Source organism: Typopeltis vanoorti, chromosome 17 (genome assembly GCF_054136105.1).
Source record: "Typopeltis vanoorti isolate ZY-2024b chromosome 17, IOZ_Tvanoo_1.0, whole genome shotgun sequence".
Taxonomy (NCBI): domain Eukaryota; kingdom Metazoa; phylum Arthropoda; class Arachnida; order Uropygi; family Thelyphonidae; genus Typopeltis; species Typopeltis vanoorti.
Genome location: NC_143565.1, coordinates 35,734,568 through 35,757,036, shown reverse-complemented (window position 1 = coordinate 35,757,036; position 22,469 = coordinate 35,734,568). Strand labels below are relative to the sequence as shown.

The following is a 22,469-nucleotide window of genomic DNA, read 5'->3' as shown; positions in this document are numbered from 1 at the left end:
TGCACAGGATGTCAAAATTTTACAGGATTATTTGGATAGTTTGGAGGACTGGGCTAGGGAAAATGGATGTTGATTTAATGTGGTAGAGTAAGGTTATGCATTTTGGGGTGAAAAGATTAGCAGGAGTATATCACATTGGTGGAACCATACTCCAGGAGATTGATGAGGCCAGGGATTTGGGAGTGTTGGTGGATAGGGAATTGAAGTTTGGGGGGGGGGGGGGGGGCACATTGCAAAAGTGGCTAAATCACCTCATCAAATCACTTGGCTTCTGAAAAATACTTTAACATGCAGAGACAAACAAGTTATTGTTCCTCTGTATCGAGCCCTGATTAGACCCCATCTAGACTACTGTGCCCAGATATGGGTGCCAGGGTTTCTTCTTGATGGGGAGGAGGTGCAGAGGATCCAGAGACGAGTGACCAAGATGATAGCAGGTCTGTGGAATGAACCTTATGAGAACAGGTTGAAGATTTGTGGGTTGCAAAAATTGGTCGATAGGCAGAAAAGGGGTGATATGATTGAGACATTCATTTTACTGAAGGGTTTCTATAAGATTAATCCAGAAGTTATTTTTGAGAATAGGACTGGTGGTGAGAGGACAAGGGGCCATACATGGAAGCTGGGCAAGAATGTGGTTAGCAGGGGCGTTAGAGCTAGGTTTTTTACTTGGAGAGTGGTGAATGAGTGGAATAAGTTGCCAGAGTCTGTTGTGGGTGCTACGACCATGAATGAGTTCAAGGTGAGGTATGATAGATACTGTGTGAATGTCGAATAGTTGTTCTTGACATGATGTTAGGGCCTCCCTCGATGAGTCTGTCGACTCCTTGGAGTTGCCCGGAATAATAATAATAATAGTGAAGTAGTTAGTAATAGCAGGAGATATTGGATTATTCATTGCTGTCCCTACGATTTGTTGGTATAACTGGTTTTTGAAGGAAAAATAACCAGACTTTATTACACATTCAAATAATTTGACAATGTCTGGAGGAAATTCTTGGTGTAGTAATTCTCTGCTGTCCGCCAACGGAACATTCGTAAATAGCGAAACAACATCTAAATTAATCGTAATCTCCAAATCGTCTAGATGCAGATCAGAAATTTTATTTCTGAAGTCCACAGAATTTTTTATATATGTAACAGTTCTTCTAGTTGAAGAAATGAGTAAATTTGACAGAAAGTTTGATCTTTGGTAAGTGGGACAACCTATACAGTCTACAAATGGTCTTAATGGAATTCCTAGCTTATGTACTTTTGGAAGACCATATAATCTCAGTGGGCACCCAAAGGAGGTCTTTAGTGCTTTCTTTTTATCTTCATCCCATAGATATTTTTTCTAAAGGGCATTAAGCTTTTTTATTTGACTACCAGTAGGATCTGAAGCGAGGGGGGCCTATAAGTCGAATAGTCGCAAAGTAACAGTGATATTTTTCTCTCGTATTCTCTTCTTGGATGACTACAGCCTTCCCTTTGTCAGCTTTCGTAATAATTAGGTTCTTGTTATTTTTTAGCGAATTCAGTGCTTTTTGTCCAGCATATGATAGGTTCGGCCACAGAGGCTTGGCGTTAAAAAGAATTTTTGTACACTCAAATCTTGTTCTGTTAGCTGTTTTTTGGGGTAAGGATCGAATATCTCTGTCTATACTATGGAAAAAGTCTATTATGGGTATTTTATTCCGAGCAATGGCAAAATTATGCCCTTTTGACATTCACTGTAAGTGGGCAGCCTGATACATTGATCACAACTATCTGTATCAATGACAGTATTGCAAGATTTGGGGTGGCTCACCAGTGAATCAAAGTTGCGTTTCAATCTATCATGGGAAGCATTAAAAACCTTTTGGTATGACATTGATGAAATGCATAAAACGGTGTTAAAATTTTAGGTCTCTAATACTGGTTCTATAGTGTTTTTGATATCTATTATTTCTTTGTTCAGAGGGGCAAGAGATTTCTTTACTTCTTGTAGCTGACAATTTAACAGTGACCTACTTTCATCGATGTCATGCGAAAAGGTTTTTAATGCTTCCCGTGATAGATTGAAACGCAAGTTTGATTCACTGGTGAGCCACCCCAAATCTAGCAATACTGTCATTGATACAGATAGAGTAGTGATCAACGTATCAGGCTGCCCACTGACAGATAGTGAACGTTTCGTTCTGTCAAAAGGGCATAATTTTGCCGTTGCTCCAAATAAAATACCTATAATAGATTTTTTCCATAGTATAAACAGAGGTATTCGATCCTTACCCCAAAAAACAGCTAACAGAACAAGATTTGAGTTTGCAAAAATTTTTTTTAACACCAAGCCTCCATGGCCGAACCTATCGTATGCTGGACAAAAAGCACTGAATTCGCTAAAAAATAACAAGAACCTAATTATTACGAAAGCTGACAAAAGGAAAGCTGTGGTCATCCAAGACAGAAGAGAATACAAGAGAAATTCTGATGTGCCCTTCTATATGGAAGGGCACCTCAGAAGAACTACAACTGTTTCTCTCAAAAATGAATGCACTTCATCCAAGGATCCAGTTCACCCTAGAAGTAGAAGTAAATAAGCAGTTAGCATTTCTAGACCTCTTGATTCTTCGCCAACCAGATGATTATCTACAATTCACAGTCTATAGAAAAGAGACTCATACAGGCCAGTACATTCACCTGAATCACATCACCATCCCAGCCAAAAGGCGGGTACTATAAAATCACTAGTTCAAAGAGCCCACTCCTTTTGTTCTTCAGAAGAACTTTTACAAAAAGAATTACAGTATATTAATTCCTCCTTCATATCCAATGGCTATAAGAAGTCCTTCATAAAAAGAGCTTTAAGTAGTCGTGCTCCAGCATCCTCTTCAAGTACAGAAGAACCTACACGTATACCTATCCCCTATATACAAGAGGTTAGTGAACGCATAGCTAAGGTGCTAAAACCACTAAATATCTGTGTGGCTTTTCGACCCATCAGAAAAGTCTCCATTTTCTTAATGTCTCCAAAGGACAAGCTCCCACATCTCAGCTATCCAGGTGTCTACCAGATTCCCTGCTCGTGTGGATTATCATATTTTGGACAAACAGGAAGATCTGCTCAGGTGCGGTTAGAAGAACACCAGTCATACAATCAGTACCTTGAACCTGAACAGTCTGGAATTGCAGAACATGCCATCAACACCAGGCATAGAGTTAAGTCGAACAAGACAAAAGTCATTCACAAGTCTTTGCCAAGAGCAGCAAATCTTTCCTAACATATATATATATATATATATATATATATATATTAAAAAAAAAATTAAGATAATTGAATAATTAAATTATTATATAATAATTAAATAACTAAATAATTAAATTTAAATAATTAAAATAAAATAAAAAAAATAAATAATTTAAATATATTTAGGAAATTTAACCTTAGCTACTTAGGTGGCACTTTGTGAATATAACAGTTATTGTTTAATCAGCCTTGTACCTGTACTGATGATGCCTGTGATACTCAGGTCAAAATTCTACGAATAAAGAATAATTGACACGAGTTAATTCCGTTATTATAATAGTTAGTAATGTCTACTCACGGTATTTCCTTATTGAAACTTTCTGGGAAATCCTGCTACCTCCATTTCAATCAAAATCTTTGACTGAAATGGAGGTAGCAGGATTTCCCGTCAGTTAAAAAAAAAAAACTTTTCTAAAAGTTCTTTACAATATGGTACATGGAATTCAAACTTTGGTCTTTCCTACAAAAATGAATTGAATCATAGAAGCTTAGACTACAAAAATCAGTTAATTTTTATAACATAAATAGTCAAGAGGACACCTTAACACAGACCACAAGGAATGCAGACACTGAGGCTGCTGACCCAAAATACAATTCTCACCTTGTAATGGTATGAATATTACAACCTGTTCATTTGGATGCTGACAAAACAAGGGATGGGAATTTGGGATTTAGATGACTAAATTTATTCTATATTTAGAATACAATTTGGTTAGCATTGCATATACATAATGCTACAACACAAGCTATCATGCTGGCTGAGGCACTGCATAGAAAAAACTAAACATAACACGAGCAAGGCATGCAAGTTAGCTAGAATCTCAACAAAAAAAAAAAAACAATGAAACACAAAGAGAAGAAATTGATGTTTGGGGTAAATTTGGAATAAAGGGAAAAACTAATATCTTTTTCACCTTTATTTTTAAATTAAAAATCCTATATGTGGGAAGATGCAGAATTTGTAATACAGAAGGAACTTACTGTCATTTCATGTCTGTGTGTGCATGCATACTGGGGGAGGGAGATGAAATCGAGAGAGAATGCTTCCTGAGGAATGCAGTTAAAAGAATAAAGACAGATGGAGTGAAGAAGGAAATCCATAATCAAGTTTTGTGGGTCTAGAGATGAATTATAAAAAATGGAAGGTCAATCACTACTTATTTTTCAACTGGCTTAGTGGAAAGTAGAGGAATAATGAACACTTCAGTAGAACAATACCCATGGAATATCAACAAAAAATAAAAAAAGGCATAAGCAGAGAGTTTTTTTTCTGAGAGAAAGGTCATCGATTAGCTTAAATGCCCCTCTTCTGGACACTTAAGGAATTTTAGGGATGTTTTTAATGTTTCACCCAAAACATGACAATAGCAGTTTAAAAGCTAGGAGGATCTGATCTATACAGTTATTAGCTGAAGAAGTGAAAAGTATCATCAAGGGCAAAAAATAATGCTATTTTCAGAAGTTGAGGAAGCCACTCATATGTTTGTGACAAGAGAGGAGAGGCTGACTCCAGCTGATGAAGATTACAGGAATCGCCAGAAAACAAGACATAAGGTCACACTGAAGAAATGGCATCCATGGGACTTGTTATAGAACCAGAATGGCTATTATGCTTGTATATGAAGATCAAGAGTATCTGAAATAAATGAAATGAGATTGCTGCATTGATTGAGTGTCCACCAAAAAAATTTAAAGTGGATGTGGTTGGATGACATCCTAACAGGAATAGAGATGGAAGGATGTGAATACAAAGCAGAAAAGGAGGAATGCTGTTGATGATAGCAGAGGAGTAATGTCCAACTAAAGTGGAAATGCAAGGGACAAACAGTGGCAGTGGTTTTGAGGCAGCATGGTGTGAGGTAGAGGTGGACAGAATGAAATATTTAGTTAGGTATTGCTATAAACCTGGTAACAGAGGACAATGAGAAAGAAATGTATAGTCAAATTAGACTGGAAAATAAGAAAAATGATTATTGGTGATATTTTAATTATGGTAATATAGAACGGAATGAAGAGATGTCAACTGGGGGCAAAGAATGAATTTCTGGAGATGTCTTAGGCAGTATGTAACAGAGCACACATTGATTACAGATCTTTGATCATTCATCAGAAGATAAATGAGCTATCCAATCTTCCTCTGGAAAAAGTGATCATTTGGATGGTGGCAAGCCATATGAGGGCTTTATGAAAAATGGAAATATGTGACACTATAAAGGTTAGTGATTATGGCAAATTCAGGAGATGGTTTGCAGTTATATCAAGGAATGACGAATTTGGAAGAATATAATTCTACTTAGTCTCAGGAACTACCTTACAAAGGCAATGTCTGAATGAATTCCAAAGGTCAGGAGATAAAGTAAGGTAAATGTGAAATGGATGACTGAAGAGGTGAGATATGCAATCAGAAAGAAGTCATTACAGTGGCAATACAAGATGAATGGCAATAAGTTGCATGAGGAGTCAAAGAGCATTAAGAAAGGTGACTTGCTTGACAATGATAACAGAAGAGCAGCAGTTAGCAAATAAAGAGGGGGGGGGGGGGAAATCCCAGAGAGTTCTTTCGATAAGTGGAAAAAAGAATGATTATTCAAAAGGTGATACTGGTTAGTGAAAGTGGTAGACTGATAAACACTACAGAGGAGAGGATATAGGTGAGATATTAAACAGGCAGTTCATAAATGCAGAAATATAAACACATTAGCACAAGAATATTTTAATATTTGCCAAATATTTCAGTCTGAAATCAACAGACTATCCTCAGTGGCTTGATAAGAACAGTTTTTACAAGGTGGAATATAAACAATTGATCATTCAAAAACAGAATGAGCCACGTGATGTTACAGTTCTAGCTTGTTGAATTAAATATTTTATAATTCATGTTTTTTGATAAGGATGATGGGTAGATTGTTTAAGAATGTAGCATCCAGTAAAAGTGGGTTTTCTGTAAACTGTTGTTGTCAGAATACCTGAAAGTGAGCAGATGAGGAGGATGTCTAAAAAGGATAACTTGTTGATAACTACAGAAAGAACTTTCAATCAAACATCACATGAAATTAAATGGCTTCTCTGAAAAGACTACACAACATCTGTTCGATTCCTACAATCCTATCCAGAACAACAAAGAATCAATACCTTGAGTTCCAATTCCATATATTTCTGGAATCTCAGAACCAATTTCAAGAATTCTGAAGAAATATGATTTAACAGCCACTTATATTCCTATTGTCCACACGGTTAGCCTAGTGGCTGTGCACTTCACAACCATATGCCTGGGTAAGGAGTGTCCTAGGTTCAATTCCCGTTGGTGACGTGAGGAGCTGAATTATCTTCCTCAGCCATAGCCAAGTTAGCCAGTCTTGGGCGTGGACAGCAGGTTTTTTCCCCAAGTTTATCCTGCAAACGGTACCCGTGAACATACAGGATACAGCCACAGGATATATAGACGAAGACAGAAGAGAAGATGGGCACCATCTGTCTTAATTCACCCCATTACATTCATGGCTCAGCCATGAGTGACCCAACGGTCCATTAAGGACTACGGGAGAGAAAGAGATATAGATATATTCCTATTAACAAAATATCCACATATTTCTCATCTCCTAAAGATAAACACTCAACTATGTCGCTGCCTGGTGTATATATAAAGTTCCTTGTAACTGCAATCTGTTGTGATTTGGACAAACCGGATGCTCTATAGAAAAAAGAATACAAGAACATCAATCGTACATTCTTCACAACAAATCCAATAAGTCTGGATTGGCTCAGCACAGGATAGAGACAAGCCACAACATTCTCTGGTTCAGGACTCTCCTTCTACACAGATGTCACTATAAATTCAAATGCCTATTCAAAGAGAATGCTGAGGCTTTACTTCAACGCCCTAACTTGAATCGAAATGATTGCCTATCCTTGTCAAAAATATGGAAAGTTTAATCTGGATAACACACTGTTTTTTTTTTTTTTTTTTTTAATTGAGATCTAATTCCTACATTAGTCTAATGTTATCTTTAATTGAATTTATAAATTAAATTATTATATGAAATTATGAATTAATACCTATAATTTATTCATCACTGATGAAATTTACCTCTCTTTAGTGCTTAACAATGTAACATCACGCGGTTCGTTCTACTTTTGAATGATCAATTGTTTGTATTCCACCTTGTGAAAGTGTTCCTATCAAGTCACTGAGGATAGTCTGTTAATTTCAGACTGAAATATTTGGCAAATATTAAAATATTCTTGTGCTAACATGTTTATATTTCTCAATTTAATGTCACAAGTATCTCTCAAGAATAGAGTTCATAAATGCATTTCATCCTTGTGAAAATGACATCACGCAAAACTTCAATGAACCAGAAAGTGAGAAGAAGCACTAATGAGTGATTAGGAAATATGAGGAAATGAATAAAAACTTTATGTGCATAAGGCTGTCGGGTTTCATGATGTGTCATTGAGTAATTTTGAGGGAATATTGCAAAAAGTTAGTAGCACTGACAAAATTTTAAATGAGTCTGTGACTGGGGAAAGTTCCAAAGGAGTTAAGAGGACAAAATTGTTCCCTTTCATAGGGAGGTAATAAGATAAAGGCTTCAAGTTATAGGCCAATCTGAGGGCCTAGAGTCTTGGTTAAAGTGTTAAGAGGTTAGTCAGGACAAGATTCAGAAATGAATCTTGTCCTAATAAGAGTGTCATTCTCATTGATAAACAGCATAGATTTTCTAAGAAGGTCACATCTTAGCAATCTACTTATTATAAACAGGATGAAAATGCATTGTACAAGGGAGAGATATACAACAGTGGTATATTTAGATTTTGCAAAGGCCTTTGATAAATTGCATGTTGTGATAAGCATGTTAATTAAAACGGAAAGAATGGCATTGGGACAGTAGCATGTTGGATTGGAGACTGGTTGTCAGATAGGTATTAGGAAGTTGGGTATGGGGAAGCAGTATCCAGGAAAAGGTAGTCCATAGCAGCGTGCCTCATTGCCTGTTTTGGGCTACTATTGTAACTTATATGTTAATGATGCAGGAAAAGGTTTGAATGGTGATGTGTAGTAGTTTGCAGATGGTGCAAAGTTGGGAAGAAATATGAGAAGTAAAGCAGATGTTATAGCCTTGCAAGGACTTGCATAGGCTGACCAAATGGGCAAATTAGTGGAATTATCAGTTAATGATGCAAAGTGTAAGGTTTTATAATTTAGGAAGCAACATTGGGATGCAGAGTATACAAGTGAGAATATCTTCAAGAAGATGAAGGATACTCTGCAAATTGCATTTTTCAAATTGTCTTCATACTCACAAGGACTGCAATTAGCAGAGTCCTTCAAACTGTCTTCATACTCACCACTGCAGAGACCCACAGCCACTTTAGTCAATTGTTTCTGGACTCTTTCCAGTCTCACTCTCTCTCTCCAACAAGGTGACCAAATCTGTGCACAATAATCCATATGTAACCTGATATACCATGGAACCATAACATACTTATTTTTATACATCAGTGTTCTTGTTCTCCACATCATTGCTATAATCCACTGTGCTTGTCCTCCCAATTTTAGCAGTATGTGTGTGTCACTGAAATTTTAGTTCTTGTCTACTATCACCCTCATCTCTTCCACCTTCTCAAAGATATTCCCATAACTATACTCTGCATTCCATTGTTGCTTCCTAAATTATAAAACCTTATACTTTGCATCATTAACTGATAATTCCACTTGTTAAGAGATTGTGTTTTGTAAGAGCTTAAACCAAATCAATGCGTATAATATTTTCTTAGCCTCTTCAAGTATGCTTGCATTAATCTTGCCTGGAAATATCAGTAGATAAATAGCTCCATCTTCACAAAGTTTTTTTGTTAAGATGGAGCAATTTATCTACTTAAATGAATAGATCACAATGCTGAATTCCAGACTTCAACTGTCTGGAATTCAGCACTGTGATTATACAGTACAGCCAGGGTAAAACTTTTATACGCTGCTTGGAAAGAAGTCAACAGACACTCCCGTGGGCAAGGTGAATCATGCCATGCAATGAGTAGTGTTTGTAACCAGTATAAACTGGAGGAATATGATGCTCCGAAGTCAGTGTAACTGCATCCAGGTGAAATGGCTGTGAGAAGGGAACTGACAATCTGAAAGAAGCATTGTAATAGGATGCTGATTTGTTGACCTGGGCCAGGTCAACAATCAGTGATACCATACTGAGATGGAAACACAGAGAGTCAACTGCAATGCTACCTGCAGTACACATGACCATAGGGTGCTACAAAGGATAATATGTAAAAACCACCACTCATTGCCCAAACCTTGGATGTATAGTCTTGGGCATCAATAGGAACATGAATCTGCACAAAAACTTTCAGAACCGAGGCTCACAACATGGGTTTCCATGGTAAGACTGCAAAATGCAAGACCCACATTAGCCGAACCAACATGAAGCGGCATCTGATTTTCATGACATTTTCTATGGCAGTGGTACAAAGAGTGTACAGTGAAAAGTGGAAGCTGTGTTATTATTATTATTCCAGACAACTCCAAGGAGTCAGACTCATCGAGGGAGGCCCTAACATCATGTCAAGAACAACTATTCAACATTCACACAGTATCTATCATACCTTGCCTTGAACTCATTCACGGTCGTAGCACCCACCACAGACTCTGGCAGCCTATTCCACTCATTCACCACTCTCCAAGTAAAAAACCTAGCTCTAACACCCTTGTTAACCACATTCTTGCCAAGCTTCCATGCATGGCCCCTAGTCCTCCCACCACCAGTCCCATTTTCAAAAATATCTTCTGGATTAATCTTATAGTAACCTTTCAGTAATTTGAATGTCTCAATCATATCACCCCCCTTTTCTGCCTAACGACCAATTTTTGCAACCCCAAATCTTCAACCTGTTCTCATAAGGTTCATTCCACAGACCTGCTATCATCTTGGTCACTTGTCTCTGGATCCTCTCCATTTCCTCCCCATCACGAAGAAACCCTGGTGCCCATAACTGAGCACAGTAGCCCAGATGGGGTCTCTTATCAAGGCTCGATACAGAGGAACAATAACTTGTTTGTCTCTGCTTGTTACAATGTGATATACTGCTGCTATTCTTTCACCCCAAAATGCATAACCTTACACTTTGCCACATTAAATTGACATCCATTTTTCCTAGCCCAGTCCTCCAAACTATCCAAATCATCCTGTAAAATTTTGACATCCTGTGCACTCATAATTGCTCTACCCAACTTTGCATCATCAGCAAACAAGTGAACACTTCCTCTCAGATCCTTTCCTATATCATTGATGAACAAATTGAAAAGTAGTGGTCCAAGAACAGAGCCCTGCAGCACACAGCTAGTCACAAGCCGTTTTTTAGACTCAACTCCTGAATAAACCACTCTCTGGTATCTCTCCATCAACCACCCTCCTATCCATCTCACCAACCCTATATCCATCCCCATCTGCTCCAGTTTACTGATTAGGGTTCCATGTGGTATCCTGTCAAAGGCCTTGGCAAGGTCCAATAGAATCACTGTAAACCCATTACCCTTATCCAGTTCAGCCGTCACTGTGTTATAAAATGTAAGCAAGTTACTGAGGCATGATCTACCCTTCACAAAACCATGTTGTCCCCCATACAATAACCCATTTTCATCTATCCAATCCTATATTCTTTTCTTGACTAATTTCTCTAAAACCTTGACAACGATTCCTGAAATGCTAATCGGTCGGTAATTTACAACAGCAGTCTTGGAATGATGAATCACGCTACACCCTCTACCGAGCAGATGGAAAGGTGTGGTGTGGTGGATGTCTGGTGAAATTCTCTTACAAAGTGCGTAATCCAAACTATGAAATTCAGAACTGGTAGTGTGATGGTATGGTCCAGTTTTTCCTGTGGGCCTGTGTGGTGCCACTAACAATGAACTCAGCGAGGCATCTGAACATTCTGGACAATGTAATGTTTCCTATTTTGTGGCATTTCTATGGGACTGACCATTGTCTCTTTCAGCAAGGCAATGCACCATGTCATAAGGCTGCTGCAACTGCATGATTTGGGGACATGAACATCACAATACTTCACTGGCCTCCACAGAGCTCTGATCTCAACCCTATTGAACATCTGTGGGATGAACTGGAGTGTCGGGTGAGGTCAAGAGCCATCTGCCCCACAACAGTTCAGGAGCTCATTACATGCCTACAAAGAATGAATGATCCAAAATTTTCATTGATCACTATCATATACTTGTGGAAAGTATGTCCATCAGATTGCTGTAGTCATCGCAATGAAAGGAAATCCTACATCTTATTAAGGTCGCTGCCGTGGCTGTTTTTTTCCTCATGAAATGGTGTCCATTAACTTCTCTCCAAACAGAGTATCTCCATATTTGGAGATTTCAGGTCAAATATGTAATCCAATTGTTTTTCCACATTTCATATTTTTGATGGCTTTTTCTACATCAGAATGCTAACGTTAAACCTTGCATTCTTCTTGAATATGTTCTACCAATGGTTTTGCCACGTTTCATTTAGCAATGTTTCAAAGTAATTACTATAGATATTTCTAAAATATCTTTATCTTCAGTTTTCATGTCACATTTATCATTCCTTTTACAACACTTTTCTCTATTTCTAAGCTATCTTAAGTTTTATAGATCTGGAAAAGGCATTTAACAAGGTGCCACTGTTCAAACTTCAATTTTATGGTATAAACAGGCTTTATATTGAACAATACACAGTTCATATTTGAGTTCTAAGTCAGCAGTTAGAAATGAAGGAGGCACAGGTTTAATGTACACTCAGGCATGAGACAAGGATGTACCTTATCCCCACTTTCATCTACATGGATCACATTATTTTCTTCTGTAATAACTTCAAATATCAAAGTTTGAGATGTTATTCACAACTCTTTACTTTAGGCATATATTATACTTCTAAATAAATCCAATACAAAACTAATCAAATTCCCTAACTAAACTCAATAATTGTAGTACAAATTTGACATGAAAGTCTGCACCTGTTTAGGCACAATTTTTAGTTATGACAAATTAAATAGGGAAATAGACAACAGAATAAACAAAGCTTGTTATGATAGCCTGTGCAAATCTAAACGAATCTTAGTACATGAGGACTTTAGCAGAGTTCATTGTAGTTTTTTATTTATTAATTATTTAATTTTTTTTAATTTGTTTAATTATTATTTTTTTATTTTATCTTATTTATCACTAGAGGTCAGGCTAAGAAACATTAATTAATAGCATAGATTTGATTTACCTTTATAGAGGGCAAGAGCATGTAGCTTGGTTTTGTAGGAGCATGTAAGCAAGAGCATGTAGCTAAATTTGTAAATATGAATGCTGATCACCATGTAACCTTAAAAGAAAGTGTATAAGAAAGTACTCAAACCAATTTAAAGTTACAGATCTGAGAATTGGATTAAAGGCTAAACAGTTACTAAAGGCCACAGATACAAGTTCTGAAAAAAAATTAGAGAAGTGGAGAGATAAATGGTATTAATGACAGGATCATATTAAAAATTAGGATACATAAAGTAAGAAACAAAGAAAAATCACTCAAAAACTGTGTGGTGAAATTTCATGTAATTCAGCAAAAAGCAGTACGAGATGTGACAGAAGCACCCACAAAAATTATAAATAAATAGTTTAATTCAGTAACAAGAATGAAAACAAAAAGATTACCAAAACAAGCTTTAAAGTACAAGCCATTAGGAAAAAGAAAACCAGGACATCCTCTTAAACGATGACTTCTAAGGCCAGAACAAGCCATGCTAGGCCTAAATCCTTGATACACATGATGATGAATTCAGTAACAAATGGGTACATGAAGACAAAGGTCAAAAACAAAGAGGTTAAGATGAGATTGTCAAAGTACCTCAATAAGGAATATGAACACCTCTCACAGCAATGTAGCACTGAACAATGTTTCATACTGTTTATAATAGTATCCAAGAGCTCAGTTGGTAATAACTACTGCTCCCGCAAAAAGTGCTCCTAAGTCCTTTCAAGGTTTTGAAGGAGGGAGAGTTGGAATCAGAAACATGTCTGCCAAGAGCATCCTACACAAGCTCAATAGGATCAAAGTAAGGAGAACTCACTGGCCACTCCATACATACAATAGTTTCTTCTTAAACTATTGGTTCATGAATTTCATTCAGTAAAGGCAAGCATTATCATCTGTAGGATAAATGTCTCCCCTACTGCACCCAATTATGGACAAACATAGGGATACAGGTCCTCATCTCTAAGTCGCAGCATTCATGATTCTGCTATGAAGCGCATACAGGTCTGTGCATCCACCCAATGAGATGCCTCACCAAACATCACACTACATCCACCATAAGTGTCCCTTTTCACATATATTAAGGGGGGGAGAGGATAACATGTCCCTCATTCTCTCTATATCAGAGCACACCAGGTATTGCTTTGGAACAAATCGAGACTCACCTGTAAACAATACCAACACCGCTTGTTATGGGTCAAGTTGATGTATAGCATGTCCCATTTTCAAATGTTCTGTCCTGTGGGTGGGGGATAGGGGCATGCAAACTACCGGTCGCTTAGCATACAGACCAAATTTGTGAAGCCTTCTGCACATAGTGGAAGCAGAATCCTGTTTTGCAAGCAGATAATGAGAGATCTGTCACCCCATGGCCTTCCTTCACTCTATCTCTGGGATGCTGTTTGTTCCTGTTCAAATTGGTTCAATGTTCAGTGAACCATGGAACAACAATTCGCATGCAACCATCTGGCTACTTCTGCCTGACTTGGTTGGCTTCTAGTCTTACAATGGTTCCCCACCTGAATTCATTGGCTAAATTATGCTTTGCAGCCATATCCAAGAATTCTGTTATCATGGAATGTCTTGTTTACTGATGAGATCTAAAAACAAGTCAAAACCAGTCAGGATAATGTCAATAAGGAATATGAACACCTCTCAAGTGCCCTTTCCATGATGCATAGTAATATACACCCCTGAATAGTAATTAGGGTAATAATATACACAGCTAAAGACATGAAATGGAAACCACTCAAAAACATCTCATTTTATGCCATGGCTCATTTGCATATACTGCTGACAGCACCACTCATTTATACATAACCAGACTCAGCATCACTTTTTAACAAATGCACCTGACCTGTCCTAGACAATATAAAATTAATATATAAAAAATAAACAAGAACAATTAAGTATAATGTACTTCATTACCAAGTGAAAAAAATTTCCTACAACTTTCTCTGATTCATGGTATTTATAAGGTAGTGATACACTACCTGTACGTAGAAAATATGACACTGATTCAACCTTGGTATTTTCTTTGGTCTGGCTTTCACTGATGTGAGCTAAAGACAAGTCAGGGTAGTGATCCTTTCCATAATGCATAGTAATATATATCTCTGGAAGGAAGTGTGCTTTGCATTATAGAATACTATGACAACTGATGTGACGTCAATAATTCTCTACATACAAGCAGATTAGTTTTGAAGAAACTTGACATGCAAACTTGATAAGCTTACATTTGTGTAAGGATTAAAACAAGAATATAACTTCTTGTCAAGTATGATATACAAAAAATGAATGTGATAGAAATAAATGAAGCAAGGAAATTCTGAAACATCGTCCTTTCATGTTTTCTGAGCTAGAAAACATCAAAAGGAGGATTATGTTTGGATTAATTTTCAACTACCCTGCATAGTAGAGAGAGATAACCTCTTTTTTAGTCTCTAAAACAGGTTATGTAACTCATAGCCTACCTGCAGTATTAACATGCTACAGATTTACAATCCTTCATGGATGAGTAGGATTGTAAATCCGTCATAAAATAAAAAATTAAATTAAAAAAAGAAATTCCCTGAACAAAATTCCAATTTTGAATAGCACCAGATAGTGTCAATGTACCAGAACAGTCTACCTAAATACTAAATTCCAGACGCTGAGCATATATAAAGCAAAAATAAAATTACTTTGGAAATGAGATCAAGGGATCAAGCCATGTTATTGGCTATAGGAAATTTTGGCATTAAAGAGCTAGTTTTTTTCCTTTTTTTTTTTTTCTTCCTCATTAGGGAAAAAAAAACAGCAGAAATTGATACAGGGAGAGAGAAATTATAATAAAATCTAAGGAAGATTTTTTTTTTTTAATTCCGAGATGCACTGCACATGGGAGATATTGCGATGTGTTTTGATGCCTGATTTTTTCCCTCTGGTTTCCCAGTTAGGCCCATTTTAATCTACACAGGAGAGATTAAGCCAAATATAGAACATTGGAGATATAATACACAAAGGAAAAATTTTAAAAATTACCTCAGACTTATCTGAAGGCATTAACACAGTATCCAGAAGACCTTGATTAATTCCTAAATGAAAAAAAAAAAAAAAAAAATGAACAAATTAAAACAAAATAATCAAGGAAAAGAAGGATATTTCCCATAAAATATGAAGTTAAAATAGTAATACTAGTTTTAGTAAACAAAATCACATTAAATTAATGCAATATTTTGTATTCATTATAATAACTGAATACTATGAAAGAAAGGCAATATTTGATTTTATAGTACAATTTTAAAAGTTCAATAACTGAGAGAAATACTTCTTTTGGAAAAAAAATAACATATGAGATATTATGCTCTGGATAATAGTAAGAAAATAAATTTTACTATACAATATTTAAATCTAAATTTGAGATCACTGAAAAGGATGACAGGAAAGAAAATAAACAGTAGTAAATGGTACTTGGATTAAGGATATTCAAAATACATAGAAGCAAATTTAGATTTATTTAAATTTCCTTCATAATTATTGAAATTTTAATCTAGAAAATTAAATTCCAAACTATTTTCTTGAATTAAAAAAGTTATACACAAATATACAACAATATAGCTGTTATAGAAAAATGAATTTTTTGATAAAAAAGAAAAAGGCAAAATATAGTCACAGTAACAAAAGATAAATAATGCATTACTGTGCATTCATATGCACATACACTAAAACAGTAATAAAACAAACATGCACTTTGTAGTGCATGTTTGTTTTATGAAAATTACATGAAAATTAATTAGTCTACTTCTGAACATTAGAGCACTAATGTAAACATGCACACATTTTTAATTTTGCATAGCAGTACTTTTTTTTAATTAAAATGAATATGCAAAGCAGCAAAATCAATCACTGTACCAACCTTGAAGTGTATATACATCCATAGATACAAAGTGCCCATTGAAGTCGATATAACGTTTGGATATTATAGAAATAATATGGATACAAAAGATATATTTTTGATATATAATCAGTGTGGCCAGTTGGGTGGCCAAGAATAAGTTAAAGGCAAAATGGGTAATTTTCTTAATGGAACATTAATAATCCATTCAATAACACATATGTTTCCAATTACAATTTAGTGAATTCAAAGTTAAAAATGCTGGTGTAGACTTGAGAAAATAGTGTTTGCATCTACAGTGCTAGGCTGTTCAAAGAAAGCCTGTTCGAAATTTGATTTTAGTCACTGACTAAAGGAACTTTTTCTAGGCTTTTTTTTTTAAACCAGTTCCTGAGTTAGTGTATTTCTGGCATATGCAAGCAGGCTTTTTTCCTTCCAGAAACTCTAGTTTCTTCATTACAAAAACTCAAGAAAAGCAACTATAGACCTCTCATTATTTCAAACAATACACCAGTGTTAGGTACCATGAGATGACAGCACTTGTCAACCATACTCTCCTCCCAGGGTATCAATTAATAAATTAATAGTCATGGACCAGCTATTCTGTGATTAGCTGAGAGTGGAGCCAACTGCTCTGTAATCTTAAAAAACAGCTAAATGGCCTTGTCTACCTCCTTTGGGGGGGCATAAAAAGTATTAGTGAATCCTCCCCCCCAAAAAAAGCTTTTCTTAGCAATAGGATGCATGCATTTTGATGCTCTCTATAAACTGTTCTACCTACCAGGTATATTGGTAGGTAGAACAGATTTGGACTTTCAACAATGAAAAACAAACCCATCTTTGCAGCCCCAAAAAAAAGGCTTATAATTGTTTTCAAACTTTTCATTAAAGAATAATGCATTAACGGTATTTCTGTTAAAATTATATGTTGGAAATACATGATCAGTATCTCATTACCTTAAAGTAATTAAGGGTCTGTAAGGATCAACATAGAGGTATTTTAATTCATTTTAGTTTAATTCATTCATTCATTTTGGTTTACTATTACTTTACTAAACACAAGTTGGAAGTGATGTTTTCTGCACTTCTCTTTCCACGTTTGTATTGATATCTTAAGTGTTCTACATTAATTAAATTTAAGATGCTAATATTTCAAATTCCAAACAAGTACAGTTCAAAAATTGTCTTTTCTCTCTGTCTGCTTTTCCTGTCAATTGTTTCATTTATCTGTAAGCATTATTTATTCTTATTAATAGAAGCATGGTCTCCGGTGTGAAATGAACATTAAAACCATGAAAAAAAGCAACAACATGCTACTTGTACTTATCCAGAAATGATCGTGGTATTTATTCATTCTACTAAAAGTACAGAAAAAAGAGAATATCCAATATATGCCTGTCAAATATTTATTAAATAATATTTATTATTGTTTGAAGTAGTTCTAAAATGACCAACTTCTTATTAAACTTAGTTATAAGAATAATTATCAATTAAGCAGAAATTAATTTGGAAAAATTTAAATTTCAAAAAAAAAAAAAAAAAATGGTGTGCATGTTTCATTTTCTGCAACTGATTAAAATTTTGATTTTCTGAATCCATGAAGAGGTAAGTGGCAAGCCAGCTGCTAACTATTTTTAGCTAACCTCTTCATGGACCCTGTTTGAGAAACAGGCTCGGAAAAATTACAAATTGTGGCTACAACTTTGGCTTCATTTTTCAGAGAAGGGCTCATATGGCCTTTCTCTGAAAAACAACTACATTGCTACTGTTCATCTTAACAACATTCATCCCCAAATTAGGTTCACTACTGAATTAGAAAGCAAATCCCTGCCTTTTTATTTAGGCTCCTTCAAGTCTGAACAAAATAAACTTAGCTAGTCAGGCTAGAGAAAACCAACACACACACACACACACACACACACACACACACACACACACACACACACACACACACACACACACAGAGAGAGAGAGAAGAGAGAGATCCTCATGCAAAGCCACAACACCATCAGTCAGGAAAAAACTGGTATTATAAAAATCACTTTGAGACAGGTCATATATCTAGCAATATAGAGAAAAGAAGCCAAGAAATAATATCTCAATGTAATTCTTCCAAAAAATAGTGGAAAGCATTGTAAAGGAGACTCTTAGACAGACAGAAGAATACAAGAATACAGAAGGGAAGTATCCATCCTCTTTTATTCCTTGTCACTGCAGCAAGGATACCGCAGTGACAAGGAATAAAAGTTGCTTTCTCTCTAGTAAAAAAAGCTTAAGTCTCCTTGGACCTCCAAAGCCTCCCCATTCACCACTCAAAAAAAACCCATGCAGTACTATGGCAGCATACAAAAATATGCCTATATTGACCAAATGTGATGATCGTACATCACATTTGGTCATCTTCAAAAATCCTGAAGCACACAAATCTCTGGTACTCATCATGTAATGTCATCATAAAACATGATTGCTTGCACTGATTCTTGTTAGTCTTCCCCCCCCCCCCCCCCCGGAAAAAAAAAAATTTTGTGTTACTGATTCCATTAGTTTGCTTCTTGTTTAACTCCGGGATTCTATATTTTTTATTTCACTTTACTGATGAAGTATGCCATTAATGTACACAAAACTAATAGATATTTAAACTGAATAAAATTTCAAACAGCATAGTAGTACAGAATATTATAGTAGCCATTTTCATAATGCTTTGATGAATTGCTATTTTTCAAATTAATATAAGGAAAATAAAACACATTTCACTTTTGAAGTCAAAAACAGTTGCAAAATTCATTATTATTAAAGAATGTGTATGATGCTTAACTGTCAGTCAAACTTTTCAGACTAAATATAAGTTAATTAATCAACATGAAAATATTCCTGAGGTTGCAAGTGGCACATATGAATTGTGACTGTTGTCAAATTGTAAGTATGAAACCCACAGATGAGGGAAAATATAAGCATATTTACAGAATACCCAGTTTAGTTTATAATGAAGAGGCAGCTTGCATAAACTACCATAATCACTCGACTAAATTCAAAGGTTGAAACTAACGTGAAAAGATCAGAAGACCATAAAATTCTAACACTAAATTATAAATGTCCTCTCATGGAAGAGATATGTCTAAAAAGAAAAACCATATAAGGGCAGAAACTAATCAATTAAAGGTATTTTTAATTCATGAATGAACAAAACTTAATTTAAAGCAAACAGCAAACTTCTGAAACAGACATATGCAATTAATTTGGGCAAATAATAATTGTTTCATGATTATCTGGAATAAAATTATTTGTGAACAAATAATGCAACTTCAAATGTAATTAAGCAAATTAAATAATTCTGATATTACTTTTTTATATCTCGGATGCTGGTTAAATGAAGATTGCAATCCAGAAATGGAAATAAAAGTTAGAATTGAAATGGCAAGAAAAAATTTTCTCTTGATGAAATCAACACTGTAACTGCAGTTTAAACTTAGAGCTTAGAGTACGCATGGTTAAATGCTATGTATGGTCTGTACTGCTGTATGGTGCAGAAACTTGGACCTTGAAGACAACATCAATAAAAAGACTTGAAGCCTTTGAGATGTGATTATACAGACCAATGTTAAAAATCCCATGGACAGCAAAAACGTCCAATCAAGAAGTACTGAAACAAATGGGGAAATCACGTGAACTTTTGGATACCATAAAAAGAAGGAAAACTGCATATCTTGGTCACCTACTTCGTAATGAAAAATATACTTCAATTGATTATAAAAGGGAAGATAAATGGAAGAAGAGGACAAGGCTGGCAGATATCAGACAGTGGACTGGTATGAACTCTGAGAGACTGCTCAGAATAGCTGAGAATCGCTCAAAATTTGCCAAGGTGGTCGCCGACCTCCGATAAGAGATGGCACTCAAAGAAGAAGATTACTTTTTTCCAAACAATGTAATATTTAAGTGATTACATAAATATATCTGCTTATTTTTACTAAAATAAAGGAACCAAAACCAAATATTAATCAAACAAATAATATCATTTTGGTGATGCAAACTTATATAAATCAAGTGGATAATAAATCCAACATTATTTCAAGCATTATTCCAATGCTTGGGCAAGTGATCATGTTTTCTATAAGGTCCATGTTAGGACAACTCTTATATGCCGGCGAGTGTATTCCCATAAGCTCTTTAGTCAAATTTTGTACAAAACTTTCATAGTTTCTGCATTCGGCTTTGAAATAATGCTGGATTTAATATTCACTTGATATATATATATATATGCTTGTATTATTTTGTTATGATTTTGCATATATCTATCGATGCCCCCCCTTATTTTTTTATAAAAAAATTACAGTATGGATGTTTCTCTTATAAGTCCTATTTTGTCATTAGCATCAAACAAACAATATTAACAACAAACTAAAACAAATTGACTAAAAAAAAATATCCTAGTTCACTCATCGCTACAAAACCAAATTAACACAAAGTCAATAAACTGTTTACCTCTCCCTCCCATTCTGCCACCTATTATTAACAAAGAACACAACTGAGATTACTATTCAATTGACCATTAACAAGTCGAAATGTAGCTTACAGCTTAAAAATTGCAACTATATTAAAAATTCCATATACTAACATTGGGAATCTTACTTTACTGAAAATACTGAAGCAGAACTGAAGGTTGGTCATTTTAGTCCCAAACTGTCAACCCATTCTCATTTATTCTGTAACCAGGCAATAAATCATAAAGAAACTGAGGGCTGAACATTGTGTCAGAATCAGCCCTGATCATTTTTACATGTTTCTTACAGGCTATGTGGAATTCTTTTCCCAGTTCTTTGTTTTGAACCTTAAGGTGTCTCTACATCCATTTTTCACCTCAAGTAAATGCATTTGTACTACCAAACATACTATCATGTTTTGACTACTGCTTAAACAATAAATAAACTGAGTAAGATTCATTTTACTTAGAAAAATGACTCAAAAGATAATTAAAAAGTACAAAGATAAAGTAAATATTCAAAGATGCTTCATGTACAAACTGTTTGCTCATGCTTGGGTAAAGATTAATTAACAAAGAAGAATTCATTATATTTTACTTTAAGTGTTACCCATATTCCTTCGTGTATTTCTTTGCTTGTATATTCCACTAGTGATATATAACACAGTAAACTATCAAAAATAAGGAGCAATACATTTTTAAATATATGTCTATCAATGTTATGTAAAGAATGTGTGCATTTGTAACATAATCTGGATATGTATGAATACTTATTTTTATAAAAGAAAATAATGAAGAAAACACCTACCAGCTGTAATGAGCCAGGGAAAGCATAAAAATAAAAAATATATTATATTCTTCCAAGAAACTACTGAATTTTTAATTAACTGAATTATCTGAAAATGTTTTCAAAATATTCTATTACTGGCATTTCTGGCATCTAAACAAAAATTATAACAGTAAGAAATAATAAAGTAACATAAAACTTGTGTTTTTATCATAATAATGCCATTTTAAAATAAGATAAATTATGGTGTTGTTTATTCCTTTAAGCAATTTGAAATTTTAGCCTTTACATATTTTATCTTTTAGAATTCAATACAACATTCCACAGTTAAGATTCACCTCTTGATTCCTCATGCCAACAATGAATTGCTATATGAAGGATGGCTGAGTTATGAACTTTTGTACTGGCATCCCAAAAGTGCATAACTCAGCTAAAAAAATTTGATTAATCCATACCTAAGCTGAAAATAAAAGATTAATGTTGTACATTTGCAATGAATACAAAAATTGCAAAAGAAAATTATTTTAATACCATTTTTGCAATGGTCCCCTCCATATAAATATATAACAGACTTTACTATCACTATTGTAAGTAATACACAATTTCTTTATCCACATGATTCATTTAAACAAGCAATGCACTCGCTTGGTAAACCAAAGAATGAAATAAATATTTGAGGATTATGAATCTTTGATTACCAGAATTTTCTAAAGAGGGATGTTCTCTATCATAAATAAATGACTTCAAAAGGCAATAACCATTCTTAT

General features: G+C 35.0%; 1 protein-coding gene across 3 annotated transcripts in view; it reads right to left on the bottom strand.

Moving 5' to 3' along the window:
• Positions 1-22,469, bottom strand: part of ema (C-type lectin domain containing ema) — a 335,572-nt gene that overhangs the window by 156,023 nt on the left and 157,080 nt on the right. For all 3 annotated transcript variants that reach the window (XM_090407474.1, XM_090407476.1, XM_090407475.1), the window contains exon 14: positions 15,583-15,635. In XM_090407474.1, coding sequence (XP_090263600.1) covers positions 15,583-15,635 — 53 coding nt within the window. The remainder of the gene's footprint in view (positions 1-15,582; positions 15,636-22,469) is intronic.